This window comes from Leopardus geoffroyi, chromosome B1 (genome assembly GCF_018350155.1).
Source record: "Leopardus geoffroyi isolate Oge1 chromosome B1, O.geoffroyi_Oge1_pat1.0, whole genome shotgun sequence".
Lineage (NCBI taxonomy): Eukaryota > Metazoa > Chordata > Mammalia > Carnivora > Felidae > Leopardus > Leopardus geoffroyi.
The window spans coordinates 200,487,326-200,503,566 of NC_059327.1; the positions used below are offsets into that span (position 1 = coordinate 200,487,326).

Below are 16,241 nucleotides of genomic sequence, written 5' to 3' on the forward strand. Positions count from 1 at the left end.
GAAAGCCCAGGGGGTGGGACACAGCAAGGGCTCAGGAAAAGTTTGCTGCATTACCAACAACAACAGGGCGGCCTTGGAAATTATCACAGGCTCACCTTAGGGATGTACGTGAAGCTGAATCGGTAGGTTCATAGCAATTCTGGGCCCAGGCCGCTTCATTTACAGTCTCTGGGGAGGGACGGGGACAAGATCGCCAGGTGAGTCTAACGTGCCCCTGATGAAGGCTCCTTAAATGCAGACGGGCTCCTAACCTTGGAAGCTGGATGCCTGGGTTTGAGTCAGCGCAACCCGTTAATGGGCTGGGTGACCTTGGCCGGTTAGCTGACTCCTCACGGCTCTGGGATTTTGCACAACTTGCTAAATGTCTCAGAATCTCTGCTTCGGTGTGAAAAATTGGGATCAAATACCCAATAGGGCTGCTGTGAGATAATGCAAGATAAGACCTTTCACACAGCGTCTGTTTCATTACTTAATGATATTGACATCGAAAAAAGATCCAGAATTTCATTTCCGATAAATTATTACATCCGCATCCACGATGCATCGGAAACTCTCTAGTTATGAGTCTTAAGTTATCTGAAGCAAATCGTAGACAGCGCATAGCATCTGGTCATTAATTCCTATTTATTTGCTCTGGGAGTATTCGCGTGCATGTGTATTTTCCTCGGCTTGTGTAGCAGTGTTTCAGGAGTTTTGCATGAAGAAGCAAGCAGGATAGTTACTGACCTCATCAGCTGATTGGATAAGTATGACCCAAGACCGTTTTCCCCATGAGTATATGTCACAGTTAATTGACTGACTGGTCGTTTAATTGCAGTCAATCTCCACAAGATACTTAGAGGTCTGTGTGCACTTTCGCTTGCTATATTTCCTCCTTGACGATCAAAGTGACAGATGAGCTTTCTGTGATTCAGGTGAATATGTAGTGGTAAGAAGAAAAGCACCAACAAACTATTCATGGAAAATGAAACGCACACCCAGGCTGTGAAATTGTCTTCTACCCAAAGGGCCTCGGTGATTTCGTGTCTTAGGACTCCAGGAAGTTGTTAAATAATATGGAATCTGTCGATTACCCAATTGGAACAGGTTGTAGCATAGTGGTTCTCAAAATGTAATGTGTTCTAATGTCGGTTTCTGGGCTTCTCCCCAGTCCGCTGGGTTATGTCCCTCCCCCCCCCAGAGGAACCCCCATCCTAATTCCCAACAGCTGTGATCATGTGACTTCACATGGCAAGAGGGACTTGGCAAAAATGATTAAGTTTTGGATCTTGAGATAGGGCAATTCTGGACTATCCAGGGTCCTTACAAGGGAGTGGTGGGGCAGGGGGTGGGGGTGCAGGAGAGTCAGAGTGATGTGGTTGGTTAGAGAAAGTCTCAGCCAGCCATCGCCGGATTGAGGATTGAAGAAGCAGCTACTTACCAAGGAATGCAGGTGGCCTCCAGCAGCTGGAAAGGGCAGGGAAATGGATGTTGCCCTGGAGCTTCCAGAAGGTGTGGAAGCCTGCTGACACCTTGATTTTAGCCCCTTGAGCCCCATTTTGGACTTCTGGCCTCCAGAACTATAAGATCATGAGTTTGTGTTGTTTCAAGTTACGAAGTTTGCAGCGCAAACAGCAGAAGTAGGAGAATAATAGGCCACCACGGAGTTCGCAGCTTTGACAAGGAATGTGGCAGTCGCACACCCCGTAGCACTTACCGCTGTAAGGGACACCGCGTTGCAGTCGGTCCAGCAGGCTTTGAGTCCTGGTGCCACCTCCCACTCTGCCCGCACCCTCTCCACCCCACCCCTGGCGGGTTTCCATCACCTGGCCACCACACCTGCCCCCGCCTGTGCTGAGCTCCCGGCCTCTCCTGCCGCACTCAGCCACAGCACCTGGGCTCCGTCCGCGCTGTCTCCCGCTTTCCATATCGAGAGCTCCTGTTCTCTGGAGTTGGGCTCTCCCCTCCTCCTTGAAACCGCTGCTTGGCTCTCTCGCTTCTGCCGCCTCAGTGGTGGAGTCTGGACACGGAGTCCCCTGCCTGGGGTCTCATGGCTGCAATCAAGGCTGTGGCTGAGTCTCCTCCAGGGGCGCGGCTGGGAGGGGATCGCATCCAAGCTCACTTACACAGTCCTCGGCAGGATTCTGTTCCTCGTGGTGGTGGGGCTGAGGTCAGCAACTCGCTCATTTGTGTTTCCAGCTTGCAATGTGTCCCAGCCCAGCTCTCTGCCTGAGATCTCTGTACGTGTGATTCGTAGGCATGTGCAATGTCGCATGCCCGAAACAGAACTGCCCCCTGTCTTCCTGCGAACCCTCTCCATCCACACTCTTCTCTGTCCTTCCTCTATCCTTCCAGTCAACCGGACCAAGACCCTTGGGGTTGCCTCGACTCACCCTTCTTCTTTTTTTTTTTTTTTTTTTAATGTTTATTTATTTTTGAGACAGAGACAGAGCATGAATGGGGGAGGGGCAGAGAGAGAGGCAGACACAGAATCCGAAACAGGCTCCAGGCTCTGAGCCATCAGCCCAGAGCCCGACGCAGGGCTCGAACTCACGGACCGTGAGATCGTGACCTGAGCCGAAGGCGGACGCTTAACCGACTGAGCCACCCAGGCGCCCCACGACTCACCCTTCTTTAGCACACCCCACATCCAACTGACTCTGCCTTCTGTCTAGTCCAGAGCGGAGCCACTTTCGCCACCCCTGCTCTCGCGCCTGGTCGTAGCCACCACACGTCTTGTCAGATCACCAAGACGGCCGGCCCCCTGGTCCCCCTGAAACCGCCTTCCCCCGCTGGGATCTAGTCTCAACCCCCGGCCAGAGTGATACTTTAAAAACATACCACATGACACTAATTTTTAAGATGCACATTTTAAACGTGCTTTCGCAGCCTGGAAGTTGCGATGCATCGTAATTTAATTTGCAGCGATTTTTTTTTTTCCCTTAGCGATACTTAAAATGATTGTGCATCTTACAATCTCCAGCACGTCAGGTTTGCTAAAAGACACTGTCACGTTGTGTCACTTCTGTGCTCCAAACCCCCAGTGGCTTCTCATTTCGTGTGTAAAGCCGGTGTCCTCACAGTGCCCTACGAGGCCCTGCATGTCAGGACCTGGCTTCCCTGTGACCTGCTCATTTCCCCACCCCACCCGACCCCCGGCTCATTTTGCTCCGGCCACACTGGCCTTCTTCTCCTCCAGCTGACGGGCCTGCTCTTGCCTTGCTGTGTCTGCGGGAAGTCTTTGTTCCCATGTCACCCTCACACGAGGCCACCCTCACAATGAGACCTACCCCGACTGTGTTTTTTATTTTTAATTTTTTTTCCAACGTTTTTATTTATTTTTTGGGGGACAGAGAGAGACAGAGCATGAACGGGGGAGGGGCAGAGAGAGAGGGAGACACAGAATCGGAAACAGGCTCCAGGCTCTGAGCCATCAGCCCAGAGCCTGATGCGGGGCTCGAACCCACGGACCGCGAGATCGTGACCTGGCTGAAGTCGGACGCTTAACCGACTGCGCCACCCAGGCGCCACTCCGACTGTGTTTTTTAAAACGGCAGTGCTCCCCTCCCTCTGCACGACATCATTTGCCTGAGGTGCTAGCTTTAGAACCCCCCTGCCTGGAAGCCCACCCTGTTTGTGGGAGGGCACTACAAAACCCTTAGCATGTACCGGGCATGTCCTGACTGCTGGCTCCTTTCCCCTTTCTCTATTAGTAAATAAACGTTTGAAACAGAGAGTAAACTTGTCCAAAGCCACAAAATTACCTGTAGCAGTGACGAGGGTCAGCACTCTAGCTCACGGAGGCTAGAGCCTGCTTCGGATTCTCTCTCTCTCTCTCTCTCTCTCTCTCTCTCTCTCTCCCTCTCCCCCTCGGCCCCTCCCCTGCTCGCATTCTGTCTCTCAAAAAGAAACATTAAAATAATTTTATAAAAAAGGAGCTCTTATAAAGGATGTATGTTTAAAACAATAAAAAACCTTAGCAGAAGGAATTACTAGCTGTTAAAACAGGACGCAGGGAAAAAAGACAACAGATGAAAAAAAGCATATACTTTTATGAATGAAAATTCTAGTGATGGAAGCAGATATTTAACAGATGAGTCAGTTAAGTGGCAGATTCAACACGGCTGACGGGGCAGGGTGTGAAATGTTAGAAGATAGATGCGAGAATGAGGTCCAGAATGCAGGGCAGAGAGGGGACATAGGACAGGGACTGAGGGACATGGGCACCAGAAGGATAATGTCCCACAGGAGCTTTCTCATGGGATTCTAGAAAGAGAGGATGGAGAGAATGAAGGAAAGTAAGTGCTCAAAGCGATAGTGAATAAGAGACTTCCAGAACTGGTGGCAGACATGAATTCTAAGGTCAAGAAAATACTGCTTAGGTTTGTGGAGTCAGGAATGTTTGTTAAAAAAATTAAATCCACAAAAGGAATAGGTATACGATACACAACTTTGAAAGCAGTAGAGAAAAGGAAATAAGAATATCGACAAAAGGAACATCAATGGTTCAAAAACAAGGAGTTTAGAAAATAGGATGGAACAGCGGAATTGCATTTGTCCTATTCTGGAGGAAGGGAGGTTGAGCTTTGTACTGACAGGTTAAGTGTGTAAGGTCGGGATGAAGTCTCCCCACGTGAGAGAGACAGGACTAGCCCCTCACACGCAGGAGCCGCCTGGGACCCACGGGCCTGGGTCTCCTATTGAACCACGTCACAGAACATCAACATTGGACAAGGCCACTCTGTGACTGGGAAGAATGGGGACAAAGTGAGACCAGCTCGTAAGCGTGTCTGAACGCAAGGTAACACGTGAACATTGCCGGAGCCACAGAAATGACCAACCGTGCCCCTGTCCTGGCTGAGATGACTGAGGGCTGCTTCTTCTGCAATGACAGCATTGTCCTCCTTCTAAAAAAATTTTTTTTAACGTTTATTCATTTTTGAGAGAGACAGAGACAGAGTGTGAGCGGGGGAGGGCAGAGAGAAAGGGAGACACAGAATCTGAAGCAGGCTCCAGGCTCTGAGCTGTCAGCACAGAGCCCGATGCGGGGCTGGAACCCATGAACCGTGAGATCATGACCTGAGCCAAAGTCAGACGCTTAACCCACCAAGCCACCCGGGGACCCCAGATTGCCCTCCTTTTAGGAAGGACTTAGAGATGCCCCATCACTGCATGACCCCTTTCAACAGCACCCAATCCAGAACAAGGCTCCACTACCTTGAACCCTCCAAAGCCTAAATCCTACAGTCAGGCCTAACACCCTCCACCTGAGATGTCTCCCATGTCCCCATGGTGCACCTTCTCCCTCCATGCACTGAGCCATAACCCAGCTCGTTAACCGCAGCCGTGCTCCTGGAGACTGCTCCGTCAGTCCCATTAAAAGGCCAATAGAAGGGGAGGGGGTGAACAGTGCAAAGGAAATTAAATGGCAACTAGAAACCACAAGATGGTAGAAATAAGTCCAAGTATGCCATCGGTCACAATGAATAGTAACACATTCGTGCAAGTTGCAGAGAAACCTTCCCCACGCTACATGACATTATGAGATTCACCTACAGCATCATGACACCAAAAGTTATATACCAGGCAAATACCAACCAAGAGAAAGTTGACAAGCTCTACATTAGGCAGAAAGCATTCTTGAGGGATAAAGAGGGTCATTATATAACGTAAAAGAAACAATTCCTCAGGAAAATGCATTAGGCAAAATTTGGCTGAATTAAAAGGAAAAATGAACAGATGGAAATCATGATGGAATATTCTAACACCTCATCTCACAGAACATGATAGACTGATCAGATGACAAATCAGGCCATAAAAAAAAGATCTAAACAACACAATCGATGACCTGTGTGGCTCCTATGTAGGTTTTTGTGGATGATATGACTGTCTCCATTGAAGTTTTTTTAAATGTGTATTTGAGAGAGAGGGAGGGAGAGAAAGGGGCAGAGGGAGAGGGGGACAGAGGATTCGAAGTGGGCTCTGTGCTAACAGCAGAGAGCCCAATGCAGGGCTCAAACTCACAAACTGTGAGATTATGACCTGAGCTGAAGTTCGATGCCTAACTGACTGAGCCACTCAGGCACCCCGTGACTGTCTCCACTGAGAAGCCCAAAGAATCTGCAAACAATTACAACTATTCAGATTGCTCAGTAAGCTTACCAGATACAAAACCAGCATCCCAAACCAGTACGTTTCTCACATACCAGCAGCACCCAGTGATAACATAAATAAGGATCCCCTTCCAAATAAAAGCCATAGGGTCCCTAAAAATATATCTGACCAATGTGTATAAAAGCTTAATGGAGAAGTTTATCAAATGTCATTGGAGGCTTAAAGTAAGACTGAGAAGAAATGCCGTGTTCTTGAATGGGAAAACTCGATCTTGGGAAGACGGTCATCCGCTCCAAATTAATCTATAAATTCAGTTCAGCTACAAGAAAATCCAAAAAGCTTTTTTCCCCAAACTTGATAAACTGATGCTAAAATTCATAGGAGAGGGAAAACAACCGGGAATAGTTAAGACAGTTTTGTGTAAGAATATGGGAGGACCTCCCTGGCTATGAAGTCTTGCTGTAAGCAACAGCAATTAAAGCAATGTGGTATTGATGCGGAAATAAAGACAGACTCATAACAAAACAGAGAGCCTAGAATGACATTTGTGTGTGTGTGGAAACTATGTAAGACGAGGTGGCACGACAGACCAGTCATAAAAAGACAAATTAGGTAATAAATGGTGCTGGCACAATTAGTATCCATTTATGCAGAAAAAAAAAAATTGGATCCCTTCTTCAAACCACAGAAAATGAATGTTAAATTAGCTTTAAGATTTAAATGCAAATAAGAAACTTTAAAAATCTCTAGAAGGAACGGTGAGGGGAATTTTTAATGAAATCAGGGGAGAAAAGGATCTTTGAGACAAGAAACAAAAGGCATGTTCCAACAAAGCAGTGATGGGTGAAGTGGCTGTGAGTTGACCCCTGTTCCTCTGTGCTGGGCCTAGGTGTGGATGGAGGAGTGGACCCTGTCCACCGTGCTGCAGACGCACCTGCGAGATGGCCACGAGAGCATCGTCCACCAAGTCTTGGGCCGATTTGGTGGCCTCAGTGAAGAGTGAGTACAGCTTTCTGCAGGGTGGGGGCCTGTGTGATCTATGCTAGCTTTAGTGTTCTCATCTGCAAAGTGGACAAGTTAACCGTCCCCTGCCATTCTTACCGTGTGGTTTGGACACCAGCCAAACTGTACATGTAAATGTGGAAGAGAGTGACAGGGTGCCACGGATAAAGGCGTGGAGTCAGAAATGTTCTGGGCTAATGACTTACCGTTTCTTGCCCTCAATTTCCTCACCTATAAAATGGGCTAATCACACCTACTTTGTAGAGCTGTCTTTGATAGGAACATTTTAAACACTTTTTTTGGAGGTATAATTCACATACATTATTTTAAGTGTACAATTCAGTGATTTTTGGTAAATTGACAAGAGTTCTGCACCTATGACCATGATCAAAATTTAGAACGTTTCCATCACTTAAAAAAAAAAAAAACCTCTTTGTGCCCACTTTCCATCACTTTCAATTTATTAATAAATGTATATCCTAGTCTGTTTTTCTGTAGCTATTAGTGTAATACCATATTTTCATCTTACTCAAATATTTATTTTTCCTTGTTTTCTATGAGAATAATTATTCTGATACAACTATTTTTTCTAGTTGCCAGCCTTTTCCAGGAAACTAGTTTGTGTATACATCCAGAAGTAGGGGGATAACTATCGTATTGGATAATACAGGGGAAGGAGATGACAACACACAGGAAAATTCTGTGAGCCCTGCTAAGATAATAGGGGGCAACTGCAAGATTTGCCTAGCCTGAAAACCTGTGTCTTTTAAGTATACTAATATTTGGTCCATTTATATTTAATGTAAATCTTAATGCTGATATATTTGGATTTTTAATCTGTCACCTTACTATTTATTTTGTTTGTTCTCCCTGCTCTATGTTCCTTTCTCTCTCCTTTCTTGCCTTCCTTTGGATTAGGTGTTATTATTATTATTATTGTTATTAATCATTTTAATTTATCTCTTTTTTTTTTTTTAAATTTTTTTTAACGTTTATTTATTTTTGAGACAGAGAGAGACAGAGCATGAACAGGGGAGGGGCAGAGAGAGAGGGAGACACAGAATCGGAAACAGGCTCCAGGCTCTGAGCCATCAGCCCAGAGCCTGACGCGGGGCTCGAACTCACGGACCGCGAGATCGTGACCTGGCTGAAGTCGGACGCTTAACCGACTGCGCCACCCAGGCGCCCCTTAATTTATCTCTCTTTTGGCATGTTAGTTATGTATTCTTTTACTGTGCTTTTAATGGTTAAACATTTTTAGATTTTTGCTGTGCCAAAATCTGATGTACATTAATATATTCCTTCTTCTGGGCAGTGTGACACCTTAGAACACCTTAATTCCATTTATTCCTCCCTCATAGATTATGCTTTTGTTAGTGGGTATTTTACTTCTCTATCTATTTTCAAGCCTGTGAGATATTATAATTATTGTTTTATGCAGTCAGTATTTCTTTTTTTTTTAATGATTTATTTATTTTTGAGACAGAGAGAGACAGAGCATGAGCAGGGGAGGGGCAGAGAGAGAGGGAGACCCAGAATCCGAAGCAGGCTCCAGGCTCCGAGCTATCAGCACAGAGCCTGACGCGGGGCTTGAACTCACAAACTGCGAGATCATGACCTGAGCCAAACTTGGTCACCCAACCAACTGAGCCACCCAGGCACCCCAACAGTCAGTATTTCTTTAGATTTGCTCACATATTTACTGTTTCAGTTGCTCTTGATTGTTTCCTGTGTCTTTATTTCAGATCTGCTGGTGACAAATTCTCTTAGGTTTTGCTTGTCTGAAAAGGTCTATCTCATCTTCATTTTTGAGGAATGTTTTCAGTGGGTATAGAATCCTAATTTGGTTTTTCTTTTTCTAAATACTTTTAAAGATAATCTTTTGTCTTCTGATTTCAATAATTTCTGGCTGCTTTTAAGATTTCCTTTTGTTCTTTGGTTTTCATTGGTGTATTATGATATATCTAACCATGCATGTGATTTTTGTGGGCATTTCTTGTTTGTGTAATAAATCTATAGTGCTTCTTAAGCCTTCTCTGATTTGCAGTCTTTCATCAGTTTTTGAACATTCTCAGCCATTATATCTTTAAATATTCCTTTTGCCTGTTCTTCCCCTACTTTTCTGGGGCTCTGCTTCTACATTTTATTAGAACTTTTTGCCTTATCTCACATACATCTTACATAGTGTCCTTTATTTTTCATTCTTTTGTTCTCTGTGGTTCAGTTCTAGACACATATTTTGAGCTAACGCTCTCTTAAACAATGTCTTATCTGCTGTTAAGTCCATCTACTGTTTTTCAGTTCTAGAATTTCCATTTGATTCTTTTCACAGCTTTCAGTTGTTTCTTGAAACTCTTCACTTATTTATTACACATATTCATCATAATTGTTGTGAAGGTTTTGTCTGATTAACCCAACAGCCAGTATCTTTTGGGTATGTTTCTATTGTCTGTTTTTTCTCTTTATTTTTGGTCAGTTCGTATCTGTTTGCAAGTCTGATTATTTTCATCGGATGCTAGATGCTGTTGCTCAAAATTTAACATTTTGATAATTTAAGATAATTTTGATAACTTAAGAGATAATTTAAGATTTTGAATGATGGGATCTTCCTCCAGAGAGGATTTATCTTACTTCTAGCAGGGATTTCCCATAGTGGCAGGTCTGCTACCCCAGTTTTGAACTTAGCGGATTCAAAATTAAGCCTCCGTGAGGGATGATTCCTTACTCTTAGGACAAGAGCCCCCAGCTGAAAAGCCTGGAGTGTTTGCCTGGTCTCTCCTCCTTGGTAGGCTGACTGCCCCCACTCTGTTCAGCTTTTCAGGCTGTCAGAAAATACCAAACGCTGGGCCTGTCTGGTAGACCATCATTTTTCACTTGAGTCATTGAGATGGGAACTCAGAAACAGCCCACAATTTCAGTTTGGGATGTGTTGGTTTGGAAAATTAATGTAAGTAATTCATGTGGATGTGTACTGAAGAAAGCTGCATAAATGCATCAGAAACTTGGGGCAGGATGTGATAAAGTTGAAAACACGAATCAAAGAACAAATGACTGAATATAGGTGAGAATACCCATGTCAAATGGAGAATAGGCAACATGAGATCGGATAATTCCAACCTCCCTCCTTCTGGAGGGACTCCCCGTGGAGCATGATTACTTGAGGCATTTCTTGGTAGTTCAATGTATTAGGGTCGTCCAGAGACACAGAACCAACCAGAGAAATATATGTAGACCGAGAGGTCCCAAGATCTGCAGTTGGCAAGCTGCAGACCCAGGAGAGACCATGGTATATTTTCACTCCTGAGTCTGAAGACTTGACACCCCAGAAGAGCTGGTATCTCAGTTCAAGTCCAAAGGCAGGAAAAAAAAAAACCAAACCCATGTTCTAGGCCAATGCAACCCACAGAAGGGTCAGCCTTTTCTGATCTTCAGGATTTCCACTGATTGGGTAAGGCCCACCCACATTAGAAAGGGTGGTCTGCTTTACACAGCCCACTGATCCAAATGTTCATCTTATCCAGAAACACCCAGAATAATGTTTGGTTAGATGTCCAGGCACCTTGTGAACATTCCAGCTGGCAAAGTTAACCGTCACCCTCAGTGAAGCCAACAGCACTGACCCCCAGCCCCCTGCCTGCTTTCCTCAAAGGTCCACGTGGTACATCCTACAGGGACACGACCTGCTGCTGTGCTCAGCCCTGCGGAGGCTGGCTCTCCGGGGCAGCGCCATCACCACCCTGACTCACATGAGACTTGCCGGGAAGAAGAGTCTTCTCCAGGAACTGCGCGAGCAGCACGCCCTTGAGCAGGGCTCCTCCCAGTGTCTGGACGAGCATCAGTGGCAGCTGCTCAGAGCCTTGGTAAGATCGGCATGTCGGGCCCTACCCGTCCCAGCCAGGCCGTGCCGGGTCCGGGTTCGGCCGTGTTTGCCGGAGCCCAGATCCCGCCACGCCTATTGTTGCAGGGGGGGTGGGAGGATGGCAGCCTCCCGTGGGGGCGCCCCGTGTGCCCGAGGGCTTTAGTGCATGCCATATCGAGAATTGTGCTAAACATGCGGATGGAATCACAAAACAGATACGTACAGTTGCCATCAGGGTGCTGGGAGAAAGGGGCTTCTCTGTTTCAACAAATGGGAAGAAAGGATTTGGAAATTGCCGGGCTGGGATCTCAACCCAAGCAGGCTGACTGCAGGGCTCATGGAGTCACCGAGCTATTGGAGCAGCTGGCATTTTTTTTTTTTAATTTTTTTTTTCAACGTTTTTATTTATTTTTGGGACAGAGAGAGACAGAGCATGAACGGGGGAGGGGCAGAGAGAGAGGGAGACACAGAATCGGAAACAGGCTCCAGGCTCTGAGCCATCAGCCCAGAGCCCGACGCGGGGCTCGAACTCACGGACCGCGAGATCGTGACCTGGCTGAAGTCGGACGCTTCACCGACTGCGCCACCCAGGCGCCCCTGGAGCAGCTGGCATTTTGACCATTAGTGGGGGACGAGCTCACAGTGACTTTCACTCTCCCCAGGAGCGTGCAGCGGGAAGCAGGCAGGACTGGCCCTCCTCCTTCTGACTCCCCTCCCCTCCTTCTCTAATTCCCATTCCCATAACGAAGGGCAGTCCCAGGACCCTGCCCTGGCTTCCATGATGTCCCGGACTGTGCTCAGACTCAGATCTAGCTACAGAACGTAGGTCTGCTGTGTGACTTTTACAAAGTTACTTAGTGTCTCTGAGCCTCTGTGTCCCCGTCACTCCTAGCGTTCAGGCCTCACAGTATTTTGGAAGAATGAGGAAGTTCTTGTACGTGTGAGGGGCCACAAGGGGCACTGGGCACACCGTTGGTGCTCAATAAATGCTTGGGGGACTCTTGAACAGACGCCCCGGCTCACCCATCGTTGGCTTTGTGAGCCCAGAGGTCCCCACTTTCTGCCCCTTCTCAGTCCCTCCCCCACCCCTCCTGGGGCCCTGGGCTGGGCCAGCCCACATCCCAGTCCTGGCCCTGGCCGCGGCTTCTGTGCAGCGTGGGCTCCTCCCTCTCCCGTCCCTTCCAGGAGGCGCGAGTCGTGGAGGAGGCCAGCAGGCTGGAGGACGAGGCGCAGCAGACGCGGCTGCAGCTCCAGCAGCAGCTCCTGGCCGAGGCCCAGGAGGTGGGGCGGCTCCTGCAGGAGCACACGGAGAGAGCCATCGGGCAGGCCCTGCTGGCCCACGCGCGGAACGCGGCCACCAAGAGCCGGGCCAAGGACTGGGACGACTTCAAGGTGCGAGCCAACCCCCGGCCCCGGGGCCCCGGGAGGCAAGAGGGACTGGGGTGGGCTGGGCAGGCAGGGGGAAGGGTGTGGACGGGGCAGCAGCCTGGGACACCGGCCCCGCGGTGCCCTGTCCAGCAGCCTCGGGCCTGGCAGAAATCACCTGGCTTCTCCGAGCCCCCTCTTCCTCCTCCACGAGCGGGAATCGCCTCCCCCACGGGACGGCGGGGTTTCCCGCCTGTAACGTTATTCTGAGCACTGGCCCGGCCCTTCCAGTAGCTCTGAGAGGGACGTGGGCTCAGCCAGAGCTGCCCGGCCGGTCCGTGGCAGACACAGGATCCGGAGACAGCCTCTCCCAGAGAGAGACAGGCGTGAGCCTCTCCTGCCTCTGGCTGCCTCAGTGGACACGAGGCCTTGCAGAGTTGACCCTGACAGCTGAGTGCAGCTAAAACCAGCTCGGCTTGGGTGGGCGGGGGGGTCCTGCTTGAACCGACCCCGACCACGAGCCCTAGGGAGAAAGATGACAGCGGTGTGCTCGTAAGTCTACCTGCCTCGCCGGCCGCGTCTCAGCAGGCTCTGCCCACAACCTTGCCCAGAAAGGATCCTTTCCTTCCCTTTGTTCAGATGGGAAAACTGAGGTTTATCACGGGCAAAGGACATGGTTAAAGACTCCCAGGCTTAGGAAGTGGCCGAGTGGGACTGGACCCCAGTCTTCCCCGCACAGCGTGGACACATTCTGCCTCCCCCGGGGCCGCCTCCCGGGCTTAGACCATAAGGAAAGGCAAGAAACCTCCGCTTGCTACAGACACCGTACTTATATGCACAGCAAAGAGAGGGGACCCATGTTGCTGAGACACCCCCCTTCGTTCCAGATAGCTCATGTCTGCTGCCCGCCATCCAGACATCAGGGCTGGGCCCGGTTTGTGGTGTTGGGAAGGGTCACCTCCTTTCCGTAAAAGTCTACAGCTCCTCCCCCATAGATGCTCGCAGCATCAAATCGCAGTGAAACGTGAACGTGGCATCCCTTCCCAAAGGGAGCCTGAGTCAGGATAGGGGAGGAGTGCTCCCCACACACACCGCTACGAGAAAGAACAGGTGTTCAGTTTCTGGAAGAATGTCCCAGTCGCGGGGCTTCTTGGTGCCAAGCCCCATGGCAGGTCCAGGCAGGCAAGCGCTCTCCGTGGGACTTGCATCGGCCGGACACAGAGGGGAGTGAACAGCGCCCCCCTGTGGCAGGAAGACAGGAGGACAGAGGCCTGATGGTGCCCGTGGCTCCGCTGACTTGGGAGGGAGGTGGAGAAGAAGGGCTTCCTGTCTCCGGGCTCCGGCTCCGTAGCTAAATGAAAGCGAAGGAAGGGCGCAGCCATCGGAGGCAGTTCCTGCAGAAAGTTCGAGGCCAGGTCCGGGGGCCTTGGAGGCATGGAGTCGGAACCCCTCCGTGAGGGTACTAAGGTCAGCAGAGGGGAGGGGAAGAGGGCACCGGCTCTGTGAGCGATGAGCGGGGTCGTGGGAGCTCCAGGCGGTTCAGACCGGCTCCGCCACCCGCTCCGCCTCCGCCACCCGCTCCGCCTCCCCCGCCTCCACGCACCCCTGCACGTCTCCCACGGCGCCATGACATAGCGCAGCTCCAGGAACGTAACGTAACCAACCGCACAGCAGTAACTGCTCAGCAATAAGTGGGTATTTTTTCTTGCCCAAAGCCTGGAACCATCTGATAGATGTTTGTTGAGACGGGGGCCTCTGGCCTCTGACTTCTCTGACCTTTTGCCCATCATCTTAGGAAGTGAAGGGCGGTGACTTTGCCAGGGCACGGCCAGCACGTGCCTGATGGTGGGGCAGCTCAGCCTCGGCTTTGGGTCTGAAGGTGTATCGCTTAAGATTGCCTGTTTCTGCAGGTAACAAAAAGACATACTCAAATGGCAAATAAATAGATGTTGTTCAGCCCACTTAACAAGAAATGTGCACGTAGGTGGTTCCAGGCTGGCACAGAGGCTGCGAGCAAGGACCGGGCTCTTTCTTCCTGATCCACCATTCTTGACGTTAGTTCGCTCCCTCGTAGTCTCAAAATGGCCACTGCCTTTCCAGACGTCAGATCTGCATTCCAGGCAGAAAAAAGAAGACAGCAAAATCTTTCACCCATATCCTAAGCTTTGCCTTAATGTTTGTAAAGGGAAGGTCTCCCAACAGATTTTTTTTTTAATGTTTTTATTTTATTTTGGAGACAGAGAGATAGAGTGTGAGTGGAGGAGGGGCTGAGAGAGAGGGAGACACACACAGGATCCGAAGCAGGCTCCAGGCTCCGAGCTGTCAGCACAGACCCCGACCGGGGCTGGAACTCATGAACTGTGAGATCATGACCTGAACCGAAGTCTGACGCTCAGCCGACTGAGCCACCCAGGTGCCCCCCCCCCCGACAGATTTTCCCTAACACTGGGTCTCGCTGGCCAGAACCGGTCACACGGCCGTCCCCAGAGCACCCCTGACCAAGGACATAAGATCACCGAGACAGGCGTAAGCCACCCACCCATGCTCTGCCCGCTGCCCCACCAGTCAAGGTTGGGTGTGGTGGAAGCTAAGAACCAGGACGCGGGTGGGGGACCGCGTGTGACTTTGCTGTGTCTTCCCCCTCCTGCCGCAGAGAGTGCTGACGGAGGCAGCCGTGGAGAGCGTCTACGTGACCAGTGCCGGCGTCGGCCGGCTCGTGCGGGCATATTACCAGCACATCGGGAGGGTCATGCAGGACCACGAGGAGAGAAGGCTGCAACTCCTGAAGACCCTGCAGGGTAACGGCCCCCTCCTCAGGGAAGCCCCACACACAGCAGGCCAGACGTGCTCCTGCTTTGGGATGCAATGGCACGTCAGACCTTCCGAACGTTACTGGGGCGGTTTGGTTGATTGATTGATTGCCTGCTCCCTCCCCCTAAAATAGACTTTTAAAAAGCCACCTAGAGGACCATATGGTATAAGAGGATTTTTAAAAAGTAGATGAATCAGAGGGCGCCTGGGAGGCTCAGTTGGTTAAGCGTCCAGCTTTGACTCGGGTCATGATCTCACGGTTCATGGGTTCGAGCCCCGCGTTGGGCTCTGTGCTGACAGCTCAGACTTGGAGCCTGCTTTGGATTCTGTGTCTCCCTCTCTCTCTGCTCCTCCCCTGCTCGTGCTCTGTCTCTGTCTCTCTGTCAAAAATAAATAAATAGACATTAAAAAAAAATTGAAAAAAAAAGCGGGGGGGGGGGTGCGCCTGGGTGGATCAGTCGGTTGAGCGTCTGACTTCGGCTCAGGTCATGATCTAGCAGTTTGTGAGTTCGAGCCCCGTGTAGGGCTCTGTGCCGACAGTTCAGGGACCGGGGTCTGCTTCGGATCCTGTGTCTCCCTCTCTCTCTGCCCCTCCCCTGCTTGTGCTCTGTCTCTCTCTCAAAAATAAATAAAAAACGTTAAAAAAAATTTTTTTTTAAAAAGTAGATGAATCAGGACAAGTATAGGACAGGGAGATGGGGTTCAGGTGAGGTCATGATCTGGGACATAGGCCATCAGATCCCTACCTAATGGCGACACGGTTTTGACTCTGGGCTTCCTAGTGGCCAAAGGGATGGGAACTTCATCAGTTACAGCTGTGCAGTGACAGCGAGTGAGAACAGATCAGTGGCCCTGATGTTCCTAAGACCCAGAGAGTTTCCCCCGTGTGCCCTCACAAGAAGCCACCCGGGTGACAGAATGGACAACATCCACAAAGCCAGCAACAATACGTGGATAATAATAGACAAAAGCCAGTTTCCTCGAGGCCTCTGCTTGTAACGTCCCTCCCTGCGTCCAGGACTTCAGAACAGCATAGAACCCCACGTTCTCAGATGGGTTTTGCCTATTTGCCCAGAGCTGGAACCGATTCCTCGACCAACGATGGGCAGCA

The 16,241-nt window shown here is 49.7% G+C and overlaps 1 protein-coding gene across 6 annotated transcripts in view; it reads left to right on the forward strand.

The window, feature by feature from the left end:
• EVC (EvC ciliary complex subunit 1) overlaps positions 1-16,241 on the forward strand; it is a 76,269-nt gene that overhangs the window by 49,230 nt on the left and 10,798 nt on the right. For 5 of the 6 annotated variants that reach the window (XM_045474596.1, XM_045474597.1, XM_045474598.1 and 2 more), the window contains 4 exons: positions 6,983-7,092; positions 10,745-10,955; positions 12,140-12,346; positions 14,973-15,117. In XM_045474596.1, coding sequence (XP_045330552.1) covers positions 6,983-7,092; positions 10,745-10,955; positions 12,140-12,346; positions 14,973-15,117 — 673 coding nt within the window. Of the gene's footprint in view, positions 1-6,982; positions 7,093-10,744; positions 10,956-12,139; positions 12,347-14,972; positions 15,118-16,241 lie in introns of those variants that run through there. The other variant, XR_006711592.1, reaches the window with a different exon arrangement.